Here is a 27,850-nt window from a genome sequence, read left to right as displayed (position 1 = left end):
GACTTCTTCACGTCAAGTACATCAACACGTTAGATCAAGTGGCCGACATCTTCATTAAACCGTTATCTTCGAGCACTTTGTTTGAAGTTAAGCATTTGTAAATTCCACGCTTAACCTGTAGGAGGGTAATAGAGGGTAATAGAGGTTAATTATGTAAATACACATTTAAGGTTTACTATCAGTGTTCTATATAAATACCATTACAAATGTTCGAGTTGCCCTATTTTCTAATACATGAACAGTATCAACTATGATATTGATGAGAAAATGGAATTAGATTTAATAGATACTAGGATTGAAAGAAGCAAAAGCAAGCAATTCTTGATCTTGTTGGAAAAATGTCATCTCTTCTTCCGTCAAAGTAATCCAAGCCTCAATTCCATCACCATTTCTTGTATCCATCAATGAAATAACATTCTTGAAAGGAGCTTCTATAGCAGCAAACCAAGTAGGCTTTCCCCAACCAAAATCTAACTCATAGAATGGAAATCTACACCAACTTGATACTATATAGACATCCAAATTTCCACCCTCTATGTTGCACAGACACTCCTTTTTAGCAGTGTTTCTGCATTTCGTGGAAGTGTCTCTATCCGTTTCAATTTCCGTTTCCATTTTCGTTTTTACATCTACGTCCGTGTCCGTGCAACATAGCTCACCCTTTAATAAGCTTCCCATTTCTTTAAAAGATTCACAAACTGCCAAGAAAACATCTCCTGTTTGAACTTTCTTCAAATAATTTTCATTAAATTCTTTCATTCCTTTCCTCATCTGAATCACCAAGCTATCCAATTCTATCCCACCTTCTTCCCCCATGGAAAGACAATGCCCTAGCACGTTTCCAATGGTGTTTTCAGGCATGACAGGAACCATTCTTTTCCGTATATTCACAGCTTGGACTAAAGCAGTTCGATTTACTTCCTTCCATCTTGTTGATCTTGATGCTTTCACTCCACACCTCCATATCAAGGCCGTAACAGCTTCGACTCCAGTCCGATTTTCGATAGTTTTGCCTGCTGATTTAGCTTTCAGGAGATTAATATTTGATGCACTAAACACAAATCTCTTTGTAACACATTTCTCCATCTTCAGCTTGATACCTGAGGTTGAAAAAGGGAGGTTATCCCGCGGAGGAAAGATGGTTCCCGCGTTAAATAGAGGACGTTTTTCGGGATCTTCTTCGACAAGGGGGTTAGACCCAAGAGCTGCAGTTGTTGCTCTACTCCAGAATTGGAGGAATGTGCAAAGGGAGCTAGCATCTGCTATCTTATGAGAGATGCAAACCCCAAGTGCTAATCCACCACAGGCAAAATTGGTAGCTTGAACAAGCAGTAAAGTGCCTCTATATTGATCTTGTAATGGTATTAACTTCTTTAGTGTCAGCTGATCATTAATTTCCGGGTTTTGGAGAAACCTGTGAAGATCAGAATCAGATATTGCTTCGACAAAAATAGCTCCCGCATCGTTGCATTCGATTACTTTGTTGTTCTTGACTCTGCCAGCAAATGGGTAAAATGTTTTGAGGGTTTCAGAAAGTGAAGTTTTGAGCAGGTGAGATATGTCCTGGTGTTTGGTTCCATTGATGAAAAAGAAAAGGACCCTGGAAATATAGGCTTCTGCAGGTGAAAATTGATCCATAAGGGAAAGATTGACATTGGTAAGGTGAATTGGTGTTGGAGAAGATGGTTTTATGGCTTCTGTTTTCATAATCTCCATTTGTTTAGCTAATGGATCAGTACTTCATCAATTTATTGGGAAATTCTACTTATCTGAAAAATTCAGAACAAATTTGATCTTAGACAATTTTAGAAATTTTATTATTGTCACAATCTGACAGGAATTTTTAATTCTAACACTATTTTATGAAGAATATATATCTATCATTAAGACCAGCAAAACAATAAACGAAACAGACCAAAGAAAAGCCCAGCAACAAAAGGAAACCAACAAACAAAACACCTAATAAATCCACATATCACAATCTAAAATGTTTCCCCTCCCTCTATTTCATCTGTACATAAACTATAAACAATTAATTTTTTCTATTCTATGTCGGATAGAAAAAAAATATATAAAAATATAAGCAAAGACAACGAAGCTTTTCTGAATTATATAATTTTTTATTTTTTTTGAAATGAAACTTCTTTAATTAAATAATGGAGGCATTAATATCCTCATTAATTACACTTCTTAGCCAATCCGGCAAATCAAAAAACGAATAAGGACTAGCATTGGAAAGAGCCTGCCTAGCAATCTGATGTGCAGCTCTATTCGCTAGTCTCAGAACAAAAGACACAGAAAACGTCTTATTTCTCATTAGCTCCTTGCAATCTTCTAGTAAATCTCCAAAGGTAGATAGGTCTAATTCATCTGTATTTATTCCCTTCGCTACTATCTGGGCATCAGTCTCAAATTGGACATTATCGAGCTCTACTTCTAATGCCCATTCTAATCCCGCTCTTAATGCCATTGCCTCCACAACCCGAGACGAAAAAATCCCTCGTATTATCCCGCTTGCCCCTGCCATGAATGAACCATCTTCCGCCCTCACCACTGCCCCCACCCGCAGCACTCCGATTCTTGAAACACAGCACCATCCACATTACACTTTAGTCTGCCCATGTTTGGTCTTTCCCAGTGCTGTACTCGTGAGTTATGTGCGCTCGGCCTCGGCCTTTCCTGTCTAGTTGCCTGCTGCGATCTCTCCCCTACGTCCGCTCTACCCCGCCTCTGCTGTACTACTCGGTTTTCTGCAGAACTAGGAGGGCGCTGCTGCTGTTCTTGCAAATCTACATGAACACGCTGCTGCAACGGCTCAGTTCTACTGTTAATTAGACAATCCCGCCTCCCCTCTCGGTTTTCAACCGTTACATCTCTTCCCCCCTGCCTTCTTACTTCCCTGCTCTCCGCCATACCTTCAACTCCTCTTTCATTCCCGATTTCTGTTCCATTCCATCTCCTTTCCCCTCTCCCATTTTCCTCAACTTCAATCTCGACCTGCTGTCCCCCTCCTGCCCTCACATTTTTCCCAATTTCCTTTGCTTTTCTCCACTCGTGTATGTGTTGTTTGATCTGTTGTACCCTTATATCCGCCGGTATCAGTTTTTCCTTCCATAAAACAGCATTTCTATGCTGCCATATTGCATACAGCACACTGATAACCCTTGTTAGGTAGTCTTCGTTTCCGTTAATACACTTTTCACTGAACCAATCAACAGCATCATCAAAATCTCCATCTGGTGGATCAACCCCCATACTCTGCCAACAATTTAACGCATACGGACATGCACAAAACAAGTGCCAGCTATACTCTAGGTCCACTTCATAGATTAGACAATGACTTGGTATCGCCATGTGTCTGGCCCGTAATGTCGATCTCATCGGTAGACATCTTGAGCACATTTTCCATATAAACAACTTTATTTTAGGCGGTATTGGAACATTCCATATTCTACTCCATTCCACTCTCTGTGACCTTTCCCACCTCCCTTCTTCTATAGCCCTGTAACCCGATTTAGATGAATAGCACCCATTTTTTGTAAACTGCCATGCCAGTCTATCAGGTCTATTTCTCTTAGGTATTACCAACTTGTCTATCGCCTCAATCTCCTCTCTTGAGAATAGTTCGTTTAACTTCCCCCTATCCCAGACCTTGGTTTCTCCCTCAAAAAGATTCGCCACTCTCATATCCCCCAACCCTTCCGGCCCTCTATTCTCCAATAAATACGACCCCTCCCTCTCCACCCATGGGTCTTTCCAAATTCTAATTAATTCCCCATTCCCCACTTCCCACTTCAGACCCAGGTTTAACACTTCAATCGATTTCCAAACACCCCTCCAAATAAAACTAGGGTTTCTGCCTAACTTTGAGTTTAGAAAATTGTCAGTTGGGAAGTATTTAGCTTTGAACAATCTACTGCCAAGAACATTTGGATTAGATATGAATTTCCATCCCTGTTTGCCGATTAGGGCAAGATTAAACATTTGAAGGTCCCTAAACCCTAGGCCCCCATTCTCTTTTGGACTACACATTTTCTCCCACTCAAACCAGTGTATCCTATCTGTCCCATTCTCCTTTTTACCCCACCAGAAAGAATTCATTATTCGTTGTAATTCCTCACAAATAGATTTAGGGATGAGAAAGGTGCTCATACAAAAAGTAGGCAGCGCCTAGGCTACCGTTTTAATAAATACATCCTTACCCGCACTTGATAGGAATCTAAAACTCCAACCATTGACCCGTTTCCTTAATCTATCAACAAGGAACGAAAATAAACTTCTTTTTGATCTACCAATCAAGGAAGGTAGTCCTAAGTATTTGCCTGTATTTAAAGGGGACCACACTCCCAACACATCGCTTATTCCCTCCCTTACCTCTCTCTTAACATTTGTGCTAAAGAAGATACCTGATTTGTTGACATTCACAGCTTGCCCTGATGCCTTTTCATAGTCTTTCAGGATTCTCAGCACGTTTTCTGCTTCCTCAACTGTTGCCCCAAAGAACAAGAAGCTATCATCTGCAAAGAATAAGTGTGATATCACAGGGGCTCCGAGACACACCTTACAGCCTCTAATCAATTCGTCTCTTTCAGCTTTGTAGATTAGTTGGGATAACACTTCTTCACACAGAATGAATAAATATGGTGATAATAGATCTCCTTGCCGGATTCCTCTCCCTGGATTCATTGGCCCCTGCAAGTTCATTATTGACTGATACCGAGTATGAAACCGTCGTCACACATAGCATTAACCACTGGATCCATACCTCATCAAAACCCATACCTTTCAATACTGCCTCCAAAAATCTCTAGTCCACTCTATCATATGCCTTGCTAATGTCAATCTTTAGAGCTACATCTCCCTGTACTCCCATGTTATTTCTTTTCATATGGTGTATAGCTTCAAAAGCTATTTGTACACTATCAATAATTGACCTTCCAGGGGAAAAAGCTGCTTGGGTCTCACCAATAAGGTTAGGTAGAATTAACTTTAACCTATTAGCAAGGACTTTTGAGATTATTTTATACAAAACATTGCACAGTGCAATAGGCCTATAATCTGTCATTGTTCTAGGAGAGTCAACCTTTGGAATCAGCACTATAATTGTATCATTCAAATTTGCCGGGAATTCCCGGCGTTCTAGCCATCCCTTACAAGCTTCGAAAATTTCCTTCCCAATCTCTGGCCAAAAATACTGATAAAATCCCGAATTAAGCCCATCTGGACCCGACGATTTATCAGGGTGCATTTGGAAAATAGCCACTTTGAACTCCTCCAAGGTAAACGGTTTAGTTAACTGTATGTTATCTCTATCCGAGACAATAGGGGTAAGAACACTAACCGTTTCCAGATTGCAGTCTTCCGTTTGTTGGTAAGCTTGCTGAAAGTACTTTTTAACATGCTCCTTCAACCCCTCATGCTCTTTTACAATCTGCCCATCTTCCTCCTGGAGTGATAAAATCTGGTTTTGCTTCTTCCTGGCTCTGACACACGCATGAAAGAATTTAGTATTCATATCTCCTCCCGTCAGCCAGAACTGTTTTGCCCTTTGTCTCCAGAAGGTGTCTTCTTTCTCAAGAGCCTGATTGAGTTGTTGCTCAACTTCCTTCATCCTTCTAATAGCCCATTCATCTCTTCTATCTGTGTATTTCACAAGTTGTCTTTTTAGGCCCTCAATTTCCTTCAGAAATTGATTTCTGCACCCCTTCCCAAACTCTTCCATCACCTTTGTACACCTCTCAAATCTCTTCTGCATATTTCTACTAGCACTAAACCTCCACTGCTTCTTCACCACCTCTGCGAAATCAGGCTCTTGCAGCCACACTTGCTCGAAGCGGAACCTTCCACGTTTACCTCTTGGTTTTGGTTCAGTGAGAGCTAGAATTAGAGGGTAGTGATCAGAATAACTTGTGATGATATTATTTAGATTGTGTCTTGGAAATTGACTGATCCACTCCTCATTCCCAAATACTCTGTCAAGTTTTTCCCTGACCCATCGTGGTGTACCTCTACTTCTCTCCCATATGAACGGGCTACCTCCTTGTCTAATTTCATGAAGTCCACACTCCTGCAGTGCTGAATTAAATCTTCTAATTAGGTTTTCCGGGTATTATGCTCCTCCTTCCTTTTCAGATTGATCCCGAATACAGTTAAAGTCTCCCATCACCATCCGGGTAGTGATGCATCATGTGCTACGATTTTAAGGATCTCCCAAGATTCCGCCTGTAATTGTCTGTATGCGTATCCATAAAATCGTACACACTTCCAATCCCCCTCCTCCCCATTCCTAATTATTGCTTCGATGTGTCTGTCTGAAAACTTTGTAATATCCAGATTCACCTCTGCTTTCCACATCATCGATAAACCTCCACTATGGCCCCTGCTTTCCACTACAAAGCAACCATCAAATTTCAGCTTCTTACTTATTGTAACCATTCGACTTTTAACCAAAGTCTCCATAAGGAACACAATGTTAGGTTGGCATGATCTGATCATCTCCCCCAATGCCCGAACTGCACTAGAGTTCCCCAATCCTCGGCAGTTCCAACTAACGCACATCATTCCTCTCAGCAGACCTGTACCCCAGGCCTCGCCGCTTCATTTTCACCTAAGCAATCCTTATCCAATGTGGAAAGGGATTCCTTGAATGTGTACCCAACTAGTGTGTCTGTTCCCTGGATATTCTTTCCTCTGCCCTCTTCCTCCCCTCTTCTGCGTTTTCTATCTTCTAATATTCTCAATGCGATCTCCTCAGCACTATCCATGATCATATTTTCATCTCCATTATCATTCATCCCATTCTGATTCATCAATGTCATTCCCTGGCCCCCTGGTTACCTCCCTGGTCCACTTCCAAACGCCCCTGTAGTAAACGGGACCCCCTGCCTCTGTCTAAAAATCTGGTTGAAAGGCATGAACCTTCTTCCTCCTGGCATATTCGGATTTTCATTCTGCTCTCCTGTCCCCTTCAACCATCTTGCTCCACTCTGATCACCCCCTCTTCTAACTGGTGCTTTCAGCCACGGTCCCCAATCTCTTTTTATCTCTTTGCTATTTTCCTCAGATTGCCTTTCACAGTATCTTTCAGCGTGTCCTAGCATGCCACACAGGTAACAGAAAGTTCCAATCCGTTCATATTTGAATTGGATGAACATTGGTTCAGCTTCTGCCTTACAAATTTTTTTGAAGCGTTTCAGCGGTTTTCTGACATCTATCTTTACTCGAATCCTCATATACGAGTTTAAGCTCCCACTTCCATTCTTCGCATCATACTCCATAAACTCCCCTAAAAAGTTTGCTATCTGTTTGCCTGCTATCTCATTTCGGGCTCTGAACGGTAGATGGTGTACCTGAACCCAAATCGGCATCATGTGTAGTTGCACTACTTCCGGTTTAACCTTGTCCGGCCATTCGTTCATCACCAGGACATAGTTGTCGAACGTCCACGGTCCTCCTGCCAGGATTCTATTACTATCTACCACATGGTAGAATTCGAAGGAATACAGGTTAGGCATAATTTCCTGTATTGTTACGCTTCTTCCTGGTCTCCATAGCCCTGCTAGTTTCAATTTCATAGCTTGCAAATTGACAATTCGATCTGCCACAAAGGTTCCTAGAAACCTTAATCCTCTTACTTCCCTCTCCCCAGCATCGTGAATTAAGTTTAATTCCATCCCTGTAAGCTCTTCTTCCCCCATGTTCAGATTAGCCATGTCTTTTTCCATATGTAACTCAGTTCCGTTTTTCCTCACTCGGTTCACCAGCCACCCATTCGTTCAAGTCTCCTGTTGCAGAGTTGCACGATTTAGGTTTTGTCATTGCAGTCCCAGCTTTTCCTTTGTGCCTGTGAATCTTAGTTTCTTGAATACAAATCTCACAAATTACCTTCCTCCCCGGCCAGCCCTGAAGTTTACCAGCGACGACGACTACCCTCACTCTCGATTTGGAGGGACAAGAAAACTCTCACGGTGATATCGCGCCCTAGCGGAGAGACATTCGTATTGAATTATATTTCTTTTACTTGAGGTTTTTTAATTTATACATGATAACTATTTATATTATATGATAACTATTTATATTATATAGAAATTGTACGTGTTACAAAACTAATAAATAAAACGTACATAACTCTTAATAGCTAATTAAGAAAGTAAATATAAAAAACTCTAATAGTTACAAGTTAATTTAGTCTACAAACAATGCATTCCTTAAATTAAACTTGCTTCTTACTCTCAAGCTTTCTACATTTTTCTCGAACAATTGTCTACTAAGTGGCTTTGTGAAAATATCCACCTCCACCACCGTTTCCGCCTCCACCTTGTCCTCCACCACCTTGTCCGCCGCCACCTTGGCCTCCACCACCTTGTCCGCCACCACCTTGGCCATTATTGCCTCCATGGTCTTCTGAAGGAAGGTGTCTATCCTCTCCTTGGTGTGGCGGTGGCGGTGGCCTATCTGAACGTGGCGTCTCTACTGACCTCTTGCTTTGTCTACGACCAGTAGATGGGGGTGATCTACCCCTACGGGAGGATCTGGGTCTCCTACAGGGCGAAGGTGATTTCGACCACCTACTTTTCTCTTTTCTACGCTTTTTGTGCATTCGACCTTCCGATCCACCCTCAGGAAGACTTGACCAAGGGCGGGTTGGATTACCTGATCCGCCCAGATTTATCCTTTGACTTCCACCTGCTTCATCAGAAAATAATTGCCGATTGAGTGGCGGGTTATTACCAGCTACGGTAGTAGTCACCATGGAATCCGTGGGCTGAGTTTGGAAGAATGAGGAATCATGGGCGCCAGATCCTACAATGGCTTGTTGCCATTGAGATGACGTAGGGTTGGTGCGCCGAAGCTCTGGTACTATCATGAACAACCTTAGGCGTCTCTCCATATCAGGACCAAACGCTCTTCCTATGGCTCCCGCACATGTTTCAACGAATGCATCTGGCGACAGACTCCTTCCGTCCTGAGTTGCTGGAGTGCTCACATCAACGCGTCCAGCGCTTGATTCAGGTTGGCTTGAGGGTGTTACCAAGGGCATTTCAACCCCTGAGGAGGGGTTCTATTCTCCATTTTTCATATCTTTTCTAATGTGAACGAAAACCCTTTATTTCATTAAGAGTTCCACGCTCACCGCACCAATTGATTACTAGTGGAGAATTTCCGATAAATTTCCGTCTCTGTGGGGGCGTCGTTGGGTTCGACGGGGGGAAGCTCCGATGCCAAAGTCAGTATAGAAGAACAAGAGAGCAAACTGAATTGACAAAGGGTAAGTGAATGTGTACCTTTGATAGCCTGAGACATAGGCTATATATAGTTGTGAAGCCGTAACTTTCAGTAACTAGAAAGTCTCCATTAATGTTCCATTAATGGCGGTTACTGGTTTCCTTTAAGTTGGCTGTTAGCTAATTGATAGCTCATTAATGGTCTTTATGGCCGAATCGGCCCAGCCGTTCTAATGGCGGATTGAGTGTTTATGGAGATTCGCCTCACAGGTTCGCTCGCGGGTCTTTTTTGGTGAGACCTTGGTGATCCGCCCGTCAGATCTCTTTGTGTCAATACGCCGCGGTATTCCCGTATCAGTTGATCAACACGTGGCGTTCTTTGGTGAATATCTCTTTTGATCCTTGGGATAATATCACAATGTTATCAGCCTTCATTCACAAGTTCCCTCAGGAAATGGCACCGAATACGGACATGCTTTGTCCTTCCATGAAGAACCGGATCCCTTGTGACAAAAAAAGTAGAAATATTGTCATAAAACAAAGTTGTTGACTTGTTCCGCTTCTGCTTAAAACTTTCCAAAATTCCACCTAACAAAATCAATTGAAATCTTGCATAGGATGCAACGATATATTCAGCTTCTGTAGTGGAAAGAGCCACAATTGGTTGTTCTTCGAGCTCCATGAAATTGCACTAATAATAAGATGAATACATATGTAGAAGTGGTTTGCTATCAGTATAACTAATGAGATCAATCGGTGCATTAGCTAAAAGATACCATGATTAATGGTTGCTTTAACATATCTTAAACTTCTTTTGGCAGCCTCCCAGTGATTGGAATAAGGTTTCTCTATGAATATATTCGTCAGGCTAACAACATACACGATGTTAGGCCCTGTGGAAGTTAGATACATAAGTTTCCAACAAGACTCCTGAACATGGTAGAATTAACAATCATTCCTTCACCTTTCTTAGATAGCTTCAATCCCATGATGCATGGAGTAGAAACTCGATTAGCAATCTCCATTTTCAACTTCTTTAAAAATTCTTTTGCATAGCTCTCTTGTGAAATAAATATCCCTTTTTTTAATTGATGAACTTCAAGGCCAAGAACATGAGGAAGGTCTCCCAAATCTGTCATCTCAAATTCTGCTATCATCGAGTGCTTAAATTCATTCAACATCTTTTCATCGTTTCGAGTGAAAATAAGATCATCGACATAGAGACTAACAACCATGAATCTTGAGAATCGCCTTTGACGTAGAGAGTATGCTCATATGGATTTTGAAATCCATATTTCTCAAAGTAAGAATTCACGCGGATATACCAAGCTCTCCATGATTGATTCAATTTGTACATAGCTTTCTTCAACTTGTACACTTTATTTTCTTACTCCTTTCCTGACAAAACCAGGTATTGATCATATCACTACAAAAAAAAGAGTCTTTACCGATGGAATTTAGTTTCTCTAGTGACGGTTTTTTCTGTCGCTATAGACTTTAACGACGGTTTTCAAAACCGTCGCAGAACCATTGCTACAATAGGCGTTGCTACTCTTGCGACGGTTTTTATGAGGCGTCAGGGTAAGGTTCTATAGGAACGGTTTGGTTGTAGCGGTTTTCTGACGGTTTTGCGATGGTTTTTTGACGGTTTTACGACAGTTTTGAATTTTTTACCGACGGTTTTGCAGCGTTTTACCGACAGTTTTGCAGCTAGAGACTTTTAAACCTCCTTTAGACCATTTTTTTTAATTATTTTATTTTATATAAAAATTTCAATACTTTTTATAATAAAGTATATAATTACAAAATATTTTTAATGAATCAACTAAATTTTTTATCAAAAGATTATAAACATATTTTCATATATTAATAGACTTCTTCTTTTAGACAACATTTAAGAACCCAAATATTACGTCCATTTAGAACAACTTCAAATTAATTTGAGTAACAAGAGAAATAAGTAATCTAACCGTCTCAAGTCTTGAAATGAGAGAAAATACCTCTCTAAAATTGTCTCATTCCTTTTGATTGTACACTTTTGCAACCAACCTTGCCTTTTGCTTGTTGATAGGGTCATTTGGATTCATCTTTGTCTTGTACACCCATTTTACTCCAAGAGAGTTTTTATGTGGTGGCAAATCTATAAGATCCCACGTTCATTCTTTTCAATCAAGTCAATTTATTCGTTCATAGCTCGCCTCCATGTTTCTTTTTTATAAGCATCATCAAAAGAAATTGGATCTTCTCCTCAAAGAAAGCAAAAAATACAGCACCATTTTGCTCAATCTTACTTACTTTCATCATATATTTCCCGGAGACTTCTCATTTTCTTTATCATACTGGATTAAAATAAACTTGATGAAGAACTTGGGGAAGTAGTTATCGATATGGATGAAGAAGAACTTAGTGAAGTAGGAGGACTTCCTGTTTCAGCATTACTCTCAACATTATCAAACAATTATTCTTCTCCTCAAATGCAAAAATTGGCAAAAAAATTTATGAACTTCTTTCTCCTCAAACAAGGAATTTTCATCAAATCAAACGTCTCGACTTATCACAATCTTTTTTGTCATCGGATTATACAACTTGTGTGCATTGCGTCTTTCACTATAGCCCATGAAAATAAATTTCTCTGACTTGTCATCGAACTTTCTTCTCATTGCATAAGGAATATGATAGCAAGCAACACTCCCAATTACTTTTAGATGATGAACACTAGGTTTTGCACCATACCACACTTCATATGGTGTACAATTTTCCAAACTCCTTATTGGTGACCGGTTTATAAGATAAGTTGCACAAGAAACAACTTTAGACTAAATTTTTCTTGACAATCTTTTCCTTTTAAGATACATCTAGCCATCTCCATAATTTTTCTATTCTTTATCTCACACCATTTTATTGTGGTGTATGTCGGACTGTCATTTCATGCCGAATACCATTGTCTCTGCAATATTTCTCAAATTCATTTGTGACATATTCACCTCCACGATCAGTTCTCAATGTGTTGATTTTTTTACCAGTAAAATTCTCCACTTCTGCCTTGAAAACTTTGAATTTCTAGAAAGCTTTCTAGTTTTTTTTTTTTTGACGTCATACATCCAAAATTTTCGTGAGTAATCATTAATGAAAGAAATAAAATAACGATTACCTCCTAGAGATGAAAATGCCATCAGACCATAAAGATATGAGAGAATAGGTTATAGTAGTCTTTTTGCTTTCTATAAAGATTGAGAAGGAAAATGAATTTTGTGTTGCTTTCCAAGTTGACAGGCTTCATAAAAATCACCAAGATTATCAATTTTAGGGAAACCTCTTACAATCATTTTTGTTGAAAGCATCTCCAAATTTTTCATAGTCCAAGTGGCCATGCTTATCATGCCATGATTTTGAAACTCCTTTATCAACACCAACAAGAGAGATTTTAATTTTGGAGAGTAAGTGAGAAGAGATAATTTGAAGCAACTCCAACTCTAGCAATAATCTGATTTTTCTTTTGATAAATAACAAAGCATTGTCACAGAAATGAATATCAAACCCCTCATTGAAAAGATGACCGACACTAAGTAAATTATCTTTTTAGACCATGAACAAAATAGACTTGACATTCTTTCGTTTCTTCCTTGATTTGTTTTGAACTCCAACTAACCAACCCCACTATGTTTGTATGTTTTTCCATCTAATACTTTTACTTCTTCATAATTAGACTCAAATAACTTCGAAACAAATTTTTTGTTACCTATCATGTGTTTTCTAGCACCACTATTTATATACTAAGGATATTCACAATCTCCATAATGAGATACGAGCAATAAAGTGTATTGACTCTGCTCTTGATTTTTCTGCACCATATTTGCTTCATGTTTTTCTTCTTCCTTGTGCCAGCATTCATTCTCCAAATGACCGGGTTTGTAGCAATTATAGCATTCAAAATAGTCACGAACCCCTTCCTCTTTGATTTCCATATCCACGTCCTCTTTATGAACGTCTGAAATTGACTTTTATTTACTTCATTCTATCTATTGTCCTTACTTGCATGATAACCTATTCTATGAGAATTTATGCATCTTCCTCCAAAATTTCCTCCTCTTCCACGACCACAATGTCTACCTCTTTGGTTTTTAAAATCTTCATTCTTCTCATTTAAAGATAACTTTGACTAGAGCGCTTGATCCCAAACTCATTCCTTCTTCTCATTGTTTAATCTTTCTTCATGATCTTGCAATGATCTCGTGAGTTCATCAATGGTCATAGCATTCAAATCCTTAAATTCTTGAATGGCTAATAATGTAGTCAAATCTAGAACCCAAAGATCAGAGGATTTTTTCAATGACATGAATATTATCCATAGTTTCACCATTTCTTTTTAATTGGTCGACTATAGACAATATCCGCGAACAATAACCATGAGTACATGTTCTATATTATTGTACTCATTGTATATCCAAAACAAAGCTTGCTGATTTTTCTTCATTAATTTTCATAGACTCTCCTTTTGAACTTGTGTTTATCTTTCCTCATTTTTATTTCCATCAACTTCAATATATCATTTTTCAACTATTTCTCATTCTTCTTGAGATCAAAGAAGAGCCTTCATTTGAATTCTCCATTTAGCATAATTTTCTTTGGTTAATTGAGTGACATAAGCGAGAGGAATAAAACTGTTCATTTTGATTGAATAAAACCTGACATGAAAGTTCAAGAAAAGGCCTAGAAGCTTTTATATGGATATATATATATATTTATAATTTTTTAATTTTCACGTCTTTGATACTAATTTTTTTGGAGAGAAAAGAAAAATATAAAAATAGAAGGAAAGAAAGGAGGAAGCTTTTCTAAATTATATTTTTTTCTTACTTTAGGTTTTTTAACTTATACAAGATAACTATTTATACTACATGAAATTGTAACTGTTACAAACTAATGAATAAAACATACATAATGCTTAATAGTTAATTAAGAAAGTAATTCTAAAAAACTTAACTCTCATAACTTCTCATAACTATTATGTAGCTCATGTAACTCTAATAGTTAGAAGTTAATTTAATTTACCAACATTCTCTTCAAGAATCACGTTAAATCCGTTAAACAATAACTCATACATATAGGAAGGACAAGTTTTGGATAAATAACTTGTTGACGTAACCCTTTTCCTCGTCTCGAATTGTAGGAGATCCTATCTTAATAATCCACACAAACCAGGCATGGAAGGAACTCATATAGAGGTGGTCCGTATATTTTACATATGTATCTAATAAAATATTTATAAAAACCCTATGGAAGGCTGAGTTGCAGCTGATCAAAACAACTCAATCGTGAAGGAAGAAATGGAGGAAAATGATGTTAGTTTGTTACGAGAAAAAGAAATTGCTTGCTAGTTGTTTAGTTGACAATATCAATTTGTAGTGATCTTAAAATCTTTCAACAATTTTGAACTCTTTAATTATTATTTTTGGTATAGTGTCATGTGATTCAAAACTGATTTTACTTAGAGATGAGTAATTAGTAATTGTGGGGTTAAAGGTAGGTTACTGGCTAGCATGGAGCAGAGAGACATTTTATTTGCTATTATCTGCCACCACCTTTGGAAGTGGAGGAACGAGGAGATCTTTGGTGAGAAGACTGTTTTTATTCAGAACTTACCCGAGTTCTTCTCTAAAAAGCTCCTTACCATTATGGGGAGCTTCAAAGGGGAACCCCTTGCCAATTCTACCCAGAAAAAAGAGGTTCACCTTGTTGGTTGGTGTAGGCCGAAGGATGGGTTGGTAAAGTTGAACACGGATGGCTCCTGTCTCAACAATGGAAAAATCATGGCTGGAGGTGTGCTCAGGGACGCGGGAGGTGTCTGGTTGTCTGGATTCACCCATAACCTGGGTTTGGGCTCATCCTTTTCAGCGGAGCTTTGGGGTATTCTTTCTGGAGTCAAGCTTGCCAGAAATCTGGGCATTAAAAGGCTTGCTGTGGAGTCTGCTATTAGTATGATCTCTAATAATCATGCTATTTGTCTTAGTAACCAGAACCTTATCAAAGCAATAAGAAGTCTTGGCTCCTCCTTTGAGTCCTTAGAGTTCAGCCACATCTACAGGGAACAAAATCGGATTGTGGATCGCTTGGCGGCGGCTGGGCACGAGGGGATGATAGGTGTTACCACCCTTTCTGATCCTCCTATCTATCTTTCTTCTCTCCTTTTAGAGGACAGAGTTGGGGTTAGCTTTCCTAGGCTGATCCCAGGTTAGCTTTTTGTTTCGGTGTTTGTTTGTTTTCTTCTTTCATGTTTCTACCAAAAAAAAAGTAATTGTGTGCATCTCTTTCATACTCATTGACTTGAACTCTCCTCATAGAATTTGATGTCAGACTTTTGTTGCTTTTTCTTCAACTCGAATAGAAACTCGTGAAATTTCTCATACTTATTTGGAAGTGATAGCTTTTGCAATCTTCTTTTTTGGATTGGAGATAGTAACGACCAGGGCCGTTCCTGACATTCTTTAGACCCGGGGCGAGAGAATACAATTGGGCACTTTAATACCAAATTTCTAAAAGTAAAATTTCTTTAGAAGTTGAAATAGAGGTTGTCGGACATCTCAACTAGGTTGGCACCCCCCTAACAACCCCCAAACACCTGTTGTAATTTTAAAATGTGCTAAACAAAATCAATATTGTTTAGAATACAACTTCAAAATATACTAAACATAATCAAAATTGTTTTAAACCACTAAAGAACGGTCTCTATGTTGATATTCTTCAATTTCTAACTCTTTTCCAACCTTGAATATCATCTTTAATTGCCTACAAAAAATCAAAATCAAACTTATCTAAAAAAATCAAACAGCAAAATAAAAAAAATATCAACAGCAAAATTAAAAAATATAAACAGCAAAATATAAACAGCAAAAGCAAAATATAAATCAAACTTATATAAAAAAATCAAACAGCAAAATAAAAAAAAATATAAACAGCAGCAAAATAAATTCATTCTACATATGATTTACTTACCAGGAAGGAGGAGGGAGCAACGCAGGTGGCCATGAAGGAGGGAGCAGCAACCAAGCCTGGAAGAAGACCAAACGCAACGCACAAGAGGAGATCGGGAACGGAAGACGCAGCGCACAAGAGGAACGGAAGACGCACGCCGAAAGGGAAGGAGACGCAAGAGACTCAGAGAGATCTCATGTTAACGGTAGGTTTTTAATTTTTTTTTATATATACTAAATGAAAAAAAATATTTTTGGGGCCCTATATCTATGGGCCCTGAGCCTGCGCCCCAAAAATCAAGGTTGGGCCGGCCCTGGTAAGGACTCGTATACTAGAACTTTTGTATCGTTTAACAATCTTTCCAAATATCTTGTGCATCGAAGTAAACTCTTCTTTTTGCTAGGATATCCCAAACACAATATTGGGGATATAAGAGGTTACAAAAATATAAAAATACATATTAAAATATATTTTGTATAGAAGAATACAAACTTATTTTCTCCACACTTTATTAGAAACATGACAATAAAATGGCTCCATGTATATTTATAGAGCTAAATATCAATTCAAACCATAAAGCAATCTCTGTCACATTTAAATCCACAAGTTACAAACTCAATTTGATGCAGGGGTGGAGACAGCCCGGAGCCCGGGGGCTCCAGCCCCCCAGACTCCGGCACCACCCTTAAGAAATAGTGGTTTAGTTTTGGGTAGCCCCAAAATAATTTAATTAGTACTTATATTAGGCTGTAATCATATAATTTAAAATTGGGTTTGCACTGTTGGTTTAGGAGCTATCTAATAATCTACTGGTTACCATGATGGCCCAGGTTCAAGCCTCCTTCTCTGGTCAAGTATTAAATTTTTTTGTCTTGATCCATGTGTTTTTCAAAATTACAAGACTTATTCACCGATCATTACATGAGAGATAAAAAATTTTAGTTAACCATTACAATGTAGAATGACTTATATTTTGGAACGGAGAGAATAACATGTAACATATTGAAGAAGCTCTCGATCCTCTTGCAATCTGACCATATCTTCCTCCTTGAGATGTATAACTGCCTCTATTCCATCTCCAAATGCAGCATCAACCAAAAGAACTAGATTGTTGAAAGTAAGACTAGGTGCTCCTACCCATACAGGTTTTCCCCACCCAAAATTTGCTTCATGTAAAGGAAACCTGCACAGACTTGTAAAACTAAGTGTAGACATCTCACCTTTCATGAACATTTCAGCTTTCCCTTTGATGAAATCCAAGTGTTCATTCCCATCTTGAAGTTTCTTCACATGTTCCTTATCAATCTTTCTTATTGAATCTCTCATCTGCCTGATAAAACCATACCTTTCTTCATCATAATCAACGGGTGGAATTGTTATTGCGAATCCACTATAGTTTCCGAACGAGTTCTCGGGGAATGGAGGATCCATTCTCGGACGCAGGTTTACTGCATGAAGCATTAAGCATAAGTTTGGATTTCTTAAGTCTTTCTCAGATTTGGCAGCCATGAATCTGCTCCATATGAACACGGATAATGCTTCGATCCTCGATGGCGGTTTCTGATTGTCCGAGCTTGTTCTTGCAGCATAGTTTTCCCTTAAAGACTGAACTGAATTTGCGCTGAAAAGAAATTTCTTTGTTGCCACGGTTTCCTTACTGATACCGTTGGCTGGATTATAGCCTGAAATGTCCTTCTGAGGGAAAACGGTGTCTGATATGAATTCCTGGCGGACTATATCTTCATCTCCGCAAGTAATTTTAGCCCAATTTTTCATAAATGTTAAGCATGACAATGCATCTGCAATCTTGTGTGATATGCATAAACCAATGCATATTCCACCGCATTCAAAAACATTGAATTGGACACCTAATGGCAATTCTTGAGCTTCATCTAGTTCGAATGGGAGCAACTTCTTCATTTCAGTAGGCACCGGATTTTCAAGAACGAGTGAGAGTTTGCACGAGACTTTTGCCTGAAAGTAAAGAATTCCCTCATCATTGCAGTCGACAAAACGATTATCTTTGATCCGTCCGGCTAAAGGGTAGTAGTATTCCAAGACCTCAGATAAAGATTGCTTCAGCAGATTGTATTTTTCGAGATTACTTAATTTGGATTCAAAGTCTGTTGGATAGAACAAGATAAAAGGGTGCTGGATTAAATAAAGAAGAATGAAGTGCAGGCTCACAGAAGCAACTATACACTCAAGTTTAGAAGATTATATCTTTCTCTCTTTTGTTATTTTCTGTTTTGGGTTTGTTAGAAGAAGAACATTCTAGAGGGAAGGTTAGTTACACAAATTAGATATTTTGTATAAATATCTACCTCTTGTAATCATTGTTTTCCTAACTTCAATAAACAAGATATTTTCATTTCCAATTTGTTCAAGATGGTATCAGAGCTTTTAGGTTGAGAAAATTTCTTGTTGAAACTCCATTTTTCTCCTTCTTAATTTTTCTTCCGATCATCTCTGTATGTGTGAGTGATTTCTGATTCTGAGGAAGATGAGAGATCAAAGGAGTTTTGTTGAGGTTCTACAAACAGAGGAGACACGACAGACTAATTCCGGCAGCGGAGGAGGTGTCGGTGGCGGATCCCTAAATTCTGGAAATTCTGGATCCTCAGGCCAGAACGCATCTGGTAATGCTGATAATCCTGGATTAATTCTTGTTCATAATCCACTTAATGGCAAAAACTACATAACCTGGAAAAGATCTATGATCATTGCTTTGAATGCTAAAAGGAAATTCAATTTTGTTATAAAAGAAAGTGCTACTGATGATATTGAATCTGTTGAATATATGAAGTGGAAAGAAACTGATGCATTAGTATTTTCATGGCTGATAAATTCATTAACTAAAGATCTAGCTGAGAATCTTATGTTTGCTTCTACTGCTAAGCATCTATAGGAAGAAATTGAACTAAGATATGGAGCTAGTAATGGACCGATTATATTCTATCTCAGGAGAGAGATTAGTCTTCTCAAACAAGGAAATCAAACTTTAGTTGAGTTTTTTAGCAAAGCTAAGAGGTTGTGGGATGAATTAACTGTTTTAAAGCCAGGTCTTAGTTGCAAATGTGGTGAGGCCAGGAAAGAAGCACAGAAGAATAGTGATGAAGAACAGTTAATGCAGTTTTTGAGTGGATTGAATCCCGAGTATGATCATATTAGAGATCAAATCTTGATCTCAGAACCTTTACCTAATGTCAACAAAGCTTTTTCAATGTTGTTGAACATCGAAAGAAAAAGGGAAAATGCTGTAGATAATCAGTCCTCTTTTGTTCATAATGCTGTCACTACTTCTATAGATTTTGCAGGCACTAGTGAAGGCAAGAAGAAATTTGGCAAGAATAAGGCCAAAAATGATAAGCATTGTAGCCATTGCAACAAAGATGGACATGAGAAGGAGACTTGCTTCAAATTGAAAGGCTATCCAGATTGGTTCAAGGGGATCAGATCTGGATCTAGTGGCTCAGGTGGTAAATCATCATCCAGTGCTCATGCTTATGCGGCTAAGGAGACACATACTCCTCTGGATGGTTCTGATTCTGACTCAGAGAATGAGAAAGAAAGAATGATGCAGATGATGGTTCAAAAAGAAGTCCAGAAGTATCTCAAAGGGAAGATGGTACAGGAACAAGCTTTCAATGCTTTTGCAGGCAATGCTTTTACTGGCACCTGTACAGGTAGTTCTATCACTGATACATTTGGTCTTGATTTTTGTTTGGATCATTGATACAGGTGCCTCTGCACACATATGCAAATCTAAACAAATTATGCAAAATGTAAAACTGGTGACAGATACCAGGAAAGTCTATTTACCTGATGGTTCATACCAAAAGGTAACTCATGTTGGAGATGTCGTATTCAATGATAAGTTGTGCATAAAAGAGGTTATGTACATGCCTCAATTTACCTACAATCTCTTGTCTGTTAGCAAATTGCTATCAGATTCGGTAGTGAAGATTTGGTTTCTTGCTAAGCACTGCTTATTGCAGGACCTGGTTTCTAAGAGATTAATAGCAGTAGCAGAGATGCAAAATGGCTTATACAGACTTACAGCAGAGTCATTCAAGCAGGATATCTTGAAGAATTTCAGTGCCAACACTCAAGTCAATAAAGATCATATAGCTTGTTCTGTAGTTATAAATAAACCATCTGATGTTGTGCTTTGGCATAATAGAATGGGTCATATGTCTCATATTAAACTCAAGCATACTTTTCCTTTATGCGATTCTACATCGGTGAAAGATTGTTCAATTTGTTTACAAACGAAAATGTCAAGAAAGTCCTTCTGTAGTAGTTCAATTTCTTCAATGGAAAAGTTTGAATTACTTCATGTTGATTGTTGGGGTCCTTACAAGAAGAAGTCACTAAGTGGTGAAAGATATATGTTAACACTTGTGGATGATTTTACAAGAACTACTTGGACTGTCCTTTTTAAATCTAAGGATCAGGTTCATATGCTGCTAGATCAATTTATCAAGATGGTTCACACTCAATTTGACATTAAAGTTAAAAAGATAAGAACTGATAATGGCCTAGAATTCACAGGAGCTAATACTCAAATAGTGTTTGCATCTTATGGGATAATTCATCAGAAAACATGTGTGTATACACCTCAACAAAATGGAGTGGTTGAGAGGAGGCATAGAAGTTTAGTGTCTGTGGCAAGAGCATTACTGCATCAGGCAGGCTTAAACACAAAATTTTGGGGCGAAGCTCTCAGTCATGCTACTACTTTGATGAACATGACGCCCACAAAGATTCTGCATTGGAAGTGTCCATATGAATTACTTCATGGTTTAAAACCTGATTATGGTCAATTAAGAATCTTTGGTTGTGCTTGCTATTTTACTAACAATGTTCCTCACAAAGACAAATTTGCAGATAGAGCAATTGCAGGTATCTACCTTGGAGGTTCTATGGGGCAAAAAGGCTTCAGGGTTTATGATCTACAGGATCACAAACTACATGTTACTAGAGATATTGTTTTTCAGGAGCATGTTTTTCCATACCAAAACCCACAGCTGGCATCAACAGATATCTCCTCTAATGATTGCTGCATACCAGTCTTGCCCGTGTCTATCACACCAGAGAATATTTCATTGCCTTTGAGTTATCAACCTCATCCAGATATGCAGGAACATTCATCTTCTCAAAAGGATTTTGATGATTCAAATGCCTCAGGGAGTTCATCCTATTCACATCATGAAATACTTGAATCAACTGAAGTTGACAGTTCGAACCTCCATATGCCAACTACAACAGATATATCTCCATCATTGTCTGGTTCTTCTCAGTTACCAATCACTACTACTATTGCTGCATCTCCATTGATTCCTACCAGGGTGTCAAGTAGAAGCAGTAGAAAACCAGTGTGGATGGATGACTTCATAGTCAACTATACTAATGTCATGGATCCTGCAAATATATCATTTGCCCCAGCATACACAGGTTTCCTAGCTAACATACAAAAGATTCATGAACCAGAAACCTATAAAGAAGCCAAACTCAATCCCCACTGGATTACAGCTATGAAGCAGGAAATTGAAGCCCTAGAATTGAATGATATGGGATTGGCTAAATATTTTCTTGGAGTTGATTTTGCCAGGTCCAAGGCAGGAATTTTTATATCTCAACAAAAGTACATTCACGATCTGTTATTAGAAGCAGGTTTAACCAATGTTTCTGTAACATCCAGTCCTTTTCCTGCTGGGTTGAAACTGGATACAGAATCTCAATTATATGGAGATGGGGCAAGGTACAGAAAGATCATTGGAAAGTTGTTGTACTTAGGCTTCACAAGACCAGACCTTTCCTATGTTACACAACAATTGAGTCAATTCATGTCAAATCCAACTCAGTTGCATATGGATGCTACTATCCATGTTCTTAGATACTTGCAAGGTACTAAGGATAAGGGGCTTTTCTATGGAGCAGCTAATGATTTTAACTTAGTGGCATACTGTGATTCGGATTGGGCTAAGTGCAAAGATTCCAGGAAATCAGTGACAGGTTATTGTGTGTTCTTGGGAGATGCATTAGTGTCATGGAAGTCTAAAAAGCAAGGAACAGTCAGCAAATCATCTGCTGAAGCTGAATATCGAGCTATGGGAACTACTTCCTGTGAACTAAAATGGCTCACTTATGTTCTGAATGAATTCAAGGTTGTGCCATTAATGCCTATACCTTTATTCTGTGACAACCAGGCTGCAATCCATATTGCTGCCAATCCTGTCTTTCATGAAAAGACAAAACATATCGACATTGATTGTCACATTATCAGGGATCATCTTTCATCTGGTTTTCTTACTACACCTTATGTGGATTCGGCTCATCAATTAGCAGACCTGTTCACAAAGCCATTAACTGCCAACCAAATGGTATATGCTTTATCCAAGATGAAGTTAATTTCGATTCCTACTACTTCATCTTGAGGAGGGGGTGTTGGATTAAATAAAGAAGAATAAAGTGCAGGCTCACAGAAGCAACTATACACTCAAGTTTAGAAGATTATATCTTTCTCTCTTTTGTTATTTTCTGTTTTGGGTTTGTTAGAAGAAGAACATTCTAGAGGGAAGGTTAGTTACACAAATTAGATATTTTGTATAAATATCTACCTCTTGTAATCATTGTTTTCCTAACTTCAATAAACAAGATATTTTCATTTCCAATTTGTTCAAGAAAGGGTTATAGACTGGAGGAGATATCTGATCAAGGAATGAAAGTTTGTAATGGCGGAGATGATTTGGGGTTGGAGAAGATGGTTTGATTATTTCTTTGGATAGTACTTCAATTTCAAGCTTCATTTTCAAAATTCAGTTGGATCTTGTGGATTATGCAATCAGTATATATATATATATGTGAAGAAAACATTCTTCTGGATTTGAGGAGTGTGAAGAACTAATTAATATACTCAGTTTGACATTTTCTGCCAGAGAAATGACGCTACTAAGGATTTCGTGCAAGTATATATAAGTTTTCCTCACCGGCCAGTATTATCTTACTCGAAGACATTGCATTTTTTGTGTTTATTATATGAAATGTAAAAGCATCTAATATTTGAAATAGTTATTTTTTTTTTATCTCCCATGAGTTCTGTATATTGATAATACTATCTTTAATTGCAAGATAGGGATACAAGAGAAACAATTTGAAATAGAAAGATATGAACAAATTGTAACTTACAAGATATAAGAACATATTAACAAATAAATATCCTAAATAACAATAATATCTGTACACTACAAGAAATTGAACTTTTTATTGGGAAAAATTTGTGGGGGAAAAATTTTCGCCACTAAAATTTTCTATTTTGTGGTGAATAAAAAATCGCCACAAATGAATACTTTTTAATGGGGAATTCGTATATTCCCCATATAAATTATTATATTAATGGAGAACATTTAAAATCGCCACAAATAATATTTTAATTTGTGGGAAAAATTTAAATTCGCCACATACGATATTATCTAGTGTGGGGATCATATAATTCGCCATAAAAATTTTGTGGGGATTGCTTTTATCCCCACTAATAATTTTATAACTAATGGGGAATTTCTACATATCTCCACTAAAAGCCCAAAAAAAGAAGCGCGAAGTTTTGGCGCTCACTTAAAAAAAAGTACACACATCTAAAACCCCTTTTATCTTAGGAATTTCATGATAGAAGCCCTAAATCTTCTTAAAACAACATCGATTCTCCTTTCTCTCCCCTCTAAAGCTATTCTGATTTTTTTTATGTGAAACCTAGATCAGATTTCAATGGGTTAAGGAACTGTAGCTGTACAAATTCTCATCAATCTGAAGTCATCTGCAATCGATACCAAAGGTACTCTCTTTATCGCTTTGCAACTGAGATTTCTTTTGAATGGGTTTTGGGTGAATGTTTGAAATAAGTTTTGGGTGAATGTTTGAAATGGGTTTTGGATGAATTTCTAGTTTCATTACGTAACAATTGATGTATTAAGAGATAATCCATATTAACCTAAAATCTTAACTTCGTTTCCTATTCAGACAGATTAGTATACCTGGTAAACATAAAAAGCTAATCCATATTATGAGGACTTTTAATAGCTAATTTAAGAGATGATGGTTGAAATTAACTCTCATTTAGGTATAACTGATGTAGAGTTACCCAGATTGGAGCAATAGATTTTCAGCTTTCCATTTTCCCCAAAAATTGTAACCTCAGTACACCGTACAAAGTAAGTGTAGAAGCAGGTAGGTTGAAAAGCATTAAGAAAATGTGAAATAAAGTCCGTCATTGTGTTTTTCTCTGCAATATGTTTTTACTCTAATGTTCATCATTGAGTAATGTTCATTAGGTTGTAGTTGTAATTAAGGTGTATGATTGAGTTCTCAATTACAGTGTGGAGAAGTGGTTAAAGGAAATGAAATTACTAAGTTGTAATTTGGCTTGCAAAAGTTGGAGAACTATTAATCTAAAGACCAAATTCCTAAATATGTAAATCACTTAAATTGCAAACTCAAATGATTTTCAAGGATCATTGTTATAATTTGGCATTTTGGTTAAACTACTGTTATATCTTTTAGCTAGATGTTGGGTCTGTGTAAGCCCTATAGTACCCCACTGGTTCTTCTTCTGGTGTAAGAGGTTGAGGAAGGTTACAGTGCTATCCTACTGTTCCAAATCCTATAAGGAACCCTCTGTTTGGTGTAATCAGTTAGTGATGGTTTAGGTGTTTAGTTGGGGGGGGGGGGGATCTTTGGCTCTATTGAACATACAAAGAATTGGAGGTAGCATTCTACTGATGTGAAATCATGGACTGGTTTCTCCAGTCCTTTTTCTATTTGTTAGTATTCTATATGATCGATATAAGACTCGACTTAACTCTTTGGTCAAGGGTTGCATACAAAGAATTGTAGGTAGCATTCTACTGATGTGAAATCATGGACCGGTTTCTCCAGTTCTTTTTCTATTTGTTAGTATTCTATATGATCGATATAAGACTCGACTTAACTCTGTGGTCAAGGGTTGCAGCAGTATATCAAGTTTGGATGTGTGTGAACCTCCTCTTTTTTTCAAAATTAAGTAATCAAATTCAGAAGTCAACACATTCTCCACAAGCAAACCAGAAATTCATCTGTTGCTCCATAAAAAACGGCCAACAAACCATCGAAATTCTGCCACACATACTCTTAAACGTCAAATTAAAAATCCTCTGATAGTACCATGTTTCAGAATTTTTTCTTGCTTACACCAGCTTGCTAGCATTCCTATATCCTTCATTTTCGCAATGAATATGGAGGCAACATTGATTTTTCTCCTGCCATAAGGTCTGGCCTTATTATCCATAAGAATAATTTGTTGCTGTTAGCTAGTCCCCAAGCAAATTTTGTCATTTGTTGCGTCTTCACCAGGCATAGCCAAGTACCTTCACCAGATTCTTGTGTCTTAACTGGCTCAATGTTTTGGCTTCTCTGTAGAAGCTTTTATCAGATTCTATTGGGAACTGCTGCAAATTCAGTTTCTTTACAGCTATAGTCTGTCCATCTTCTAAGTGACCCTTGTAAATTGTGCTCAAGCTACTAGCACCAATTATATTATCTTGGCTAAAAAACCCGTAGCTTTTTCTAATACACATGGCTCGAACCTTATGAGTTTCTCTGCTGAAGTTACAAACACCACTCTAAGTGATATTAGTATCCATACTATTTTCTTGGATATGGAATTTGAACTCTTCTTGCTGCATGAACCTAGAGATTTGGTTCCACATAGACCAGGATTTCCAGTCAAATTGAAGAAGTTATGTTCTTGAATATTCCAGTATCTGGAACTTGGCCTTCAAGTTTGTTAAAACTCAGATTAAGAACTTCTAGAGTGGAAATATTGGCATAGCTCTCAGGTATGGTGCTAATCAGCTGGTTCTGAGAAAAATCGAGGGTGGTGAGTGAGACGCTTCAGTTTTGCCAAGTTTTCTGGAATATGACCACCTAAACCATTCCTAGAAAGGTTCATGCTAGTAAGCTCAGCCATCTTACTGAAAGCTTCTAATGGAATCGGAACTGAGAGATTGTTTCTTGACAGATCAAGAGAGAACAAATTTGTGCAGCCTCCTAATGTTTCAGGAATGATTCATGAAAGGTTGTTGTATGAGAGATCAATGCCTTGTACTGCTTGCAACATTCCCATTTGAACTGGAATATTTCCCCTTAACGAGTTATGTGACAAGTTGAGAAATATTTGCATATCTCTCAGGCCTTCAATTACAGATCCAGGAATTGATCCTGAAAGTTGATTGTGGGAGAGATCGAGAGACATGAGTCATCGGAGACTGCCCATACTTGTAGGAATAGACCCTTTAGCATGTTGCTATTCAAGTCTAATTCTGAAAGCATTTCAAGTTTTGAGAAAGCAGCTGGAATTAAACCCGTGAGCCTATTGAGCCCCAAAGAGAGAACAGTTAGATATTTCAAATCAAAAATATTTTTAGGTATTGAACCTTCTAGCTCATTGCTTAACAAAGCAAGTCCCTGAAGAAGAGAGAGCTTGGATAATGTCTGTGGAATATGGCCTGAAAACCTATTTCCAGAAAGCGACAAAATTTACATATTTTCAGTTAGATAATGTCTGTTGATGCATTGTGGTGTTATTACTGTTATACTTCTGAAATTTACATAAACTACTGAGCTTTCTTGTTTTGAATCGAGCCATTTGATGTATTCTGGTTGTTCTTCCCATAGATTTGATCCCAGATTTTGTAAGTTTGTGATTGAAGAGGACCGATAGTGTAAATTGGAGTAAATGTGAGAGATAGAGCATTTAGAACTTGTTGTTTTAATGAGTTGAATGTGTTGAAAATAATAGCAAAAGTTTTTGTAGGTCTGGGGATTTCTCTTATAATAAGGAAGTTGAACATGATGTCTTGGTCTATTGTCCTGTAGAAGGTTGGGAGATCCTTTAATTTAATGTTTTTCATTATTGGAATCTAATCTCTAGTTGTTTCTAGATATCCATTTGTTAGATGGCTTGGATCTGCAAATTAGAATAGAGATATTTGAATCAAAGTCATCACACTGAATACAAATACAAAAGAAAATAACATCAAATAGCAAATTGATTAAGAGAATGGTGAAGCAAGAACAAACATTTGGGGGGTGAATGGAAGATAAGCTGATATGTTAAATACTAATTAAAGTTGGTGCATATTTCTTCTCACCAAGCTTTCAAAAATATTCACTTAAGATTACATCCGCTGAATTTCTAAAATGTTCATTGCTTGCTGAAATTCATAGTTCCTATGATTAGAGTTATCCTGTACTTTGAAGACATGTATTATAAATGGCAGCACATACTGCTAATTACATGGCAATTTGACTACATAAATTAGCAAAGGTCTTTCAATACCCTTTTAACGTTATGAGATATTTTTTCAAATGGTTCAAATATAGACTTAATTGCATTTATGCTCCCTGAATGTCACATAAATAACTCTTGAATTTACATTCCCATTTCCAAACTTTTCATTTTCCATGAACTGTGCAAGTTACATGTTGTTTGCTTTGCATTATAAAATTAAAATCATATAAAAATAAATTTAAAATATGTTGAAGAAAATTTAAGAAAATGATATCTCAATATATATATATATAGGATAAGGTATCAAAATAGGCCTATGGTTTCAGAA

At 37.6% G+C, this 27,850-nt stretch overlaps 2 protein-coding genes across 2 annotated transcripts; both read right to left on the bottom strand.

Moving 5' to 3' along the window:
• Positions 1 to 214: 214 nt before the first annotated feature.
• LOC136229668 (tabersonine-19-hydroxy-O-acetyltransferase-like) lies at positions 215 to 1,716 on the bottom strand. The gene has a single exon (XM_066018587.1). The coding sequence runs from the start codon at positions 1,714 to 1,716 to the stop codon at positions 280 to 282; it is 1,437 nt and encodes a 478-aa protein (XP_065874659.1). The 3' UTR covers positions 215 to 279.
• Positions 1,717 to 17,162: 15,446 nt separating this feature from the next.
• On the bottom strand, positions 17,163 to 23,014 carry LOC136229667 (stemmadenine O-acetyltransferase-like; the record flags this gene model as incomplete). The annotated part of the gene is made up of 2 exons (XM_066018586.1): positions 17,163 to 18,347; positions 22,892 to 23,014. Coding segments are annotated over 2 exons (1,308 nt in total), but the record flags the coding sequence as incomplete, so codon positions are not given.
• Between the last annotated feature and the right edge of the window lie 4,836 nt (positions 23,015 to 27,850).

This window comes from Euphorbia lathyris, chromosome 5 (assembly GCF_963576675.1).
Source record: "Euphorbia lathyris chromosome 5, ddEupLath1.1, whole genome shotgun sequence".
Classification (NCBI taxonomy): domain Eukaryota; kingdom Viridiplantae; phylum Streptophyta; class Magnoliopsida; order Malpighiales; family Euphorbiaceae; genus Euphorbia; species Euphorbia lathyris.
This window is presented reverse-complemented; position numbering and strand designations above follow the sequence as displayed.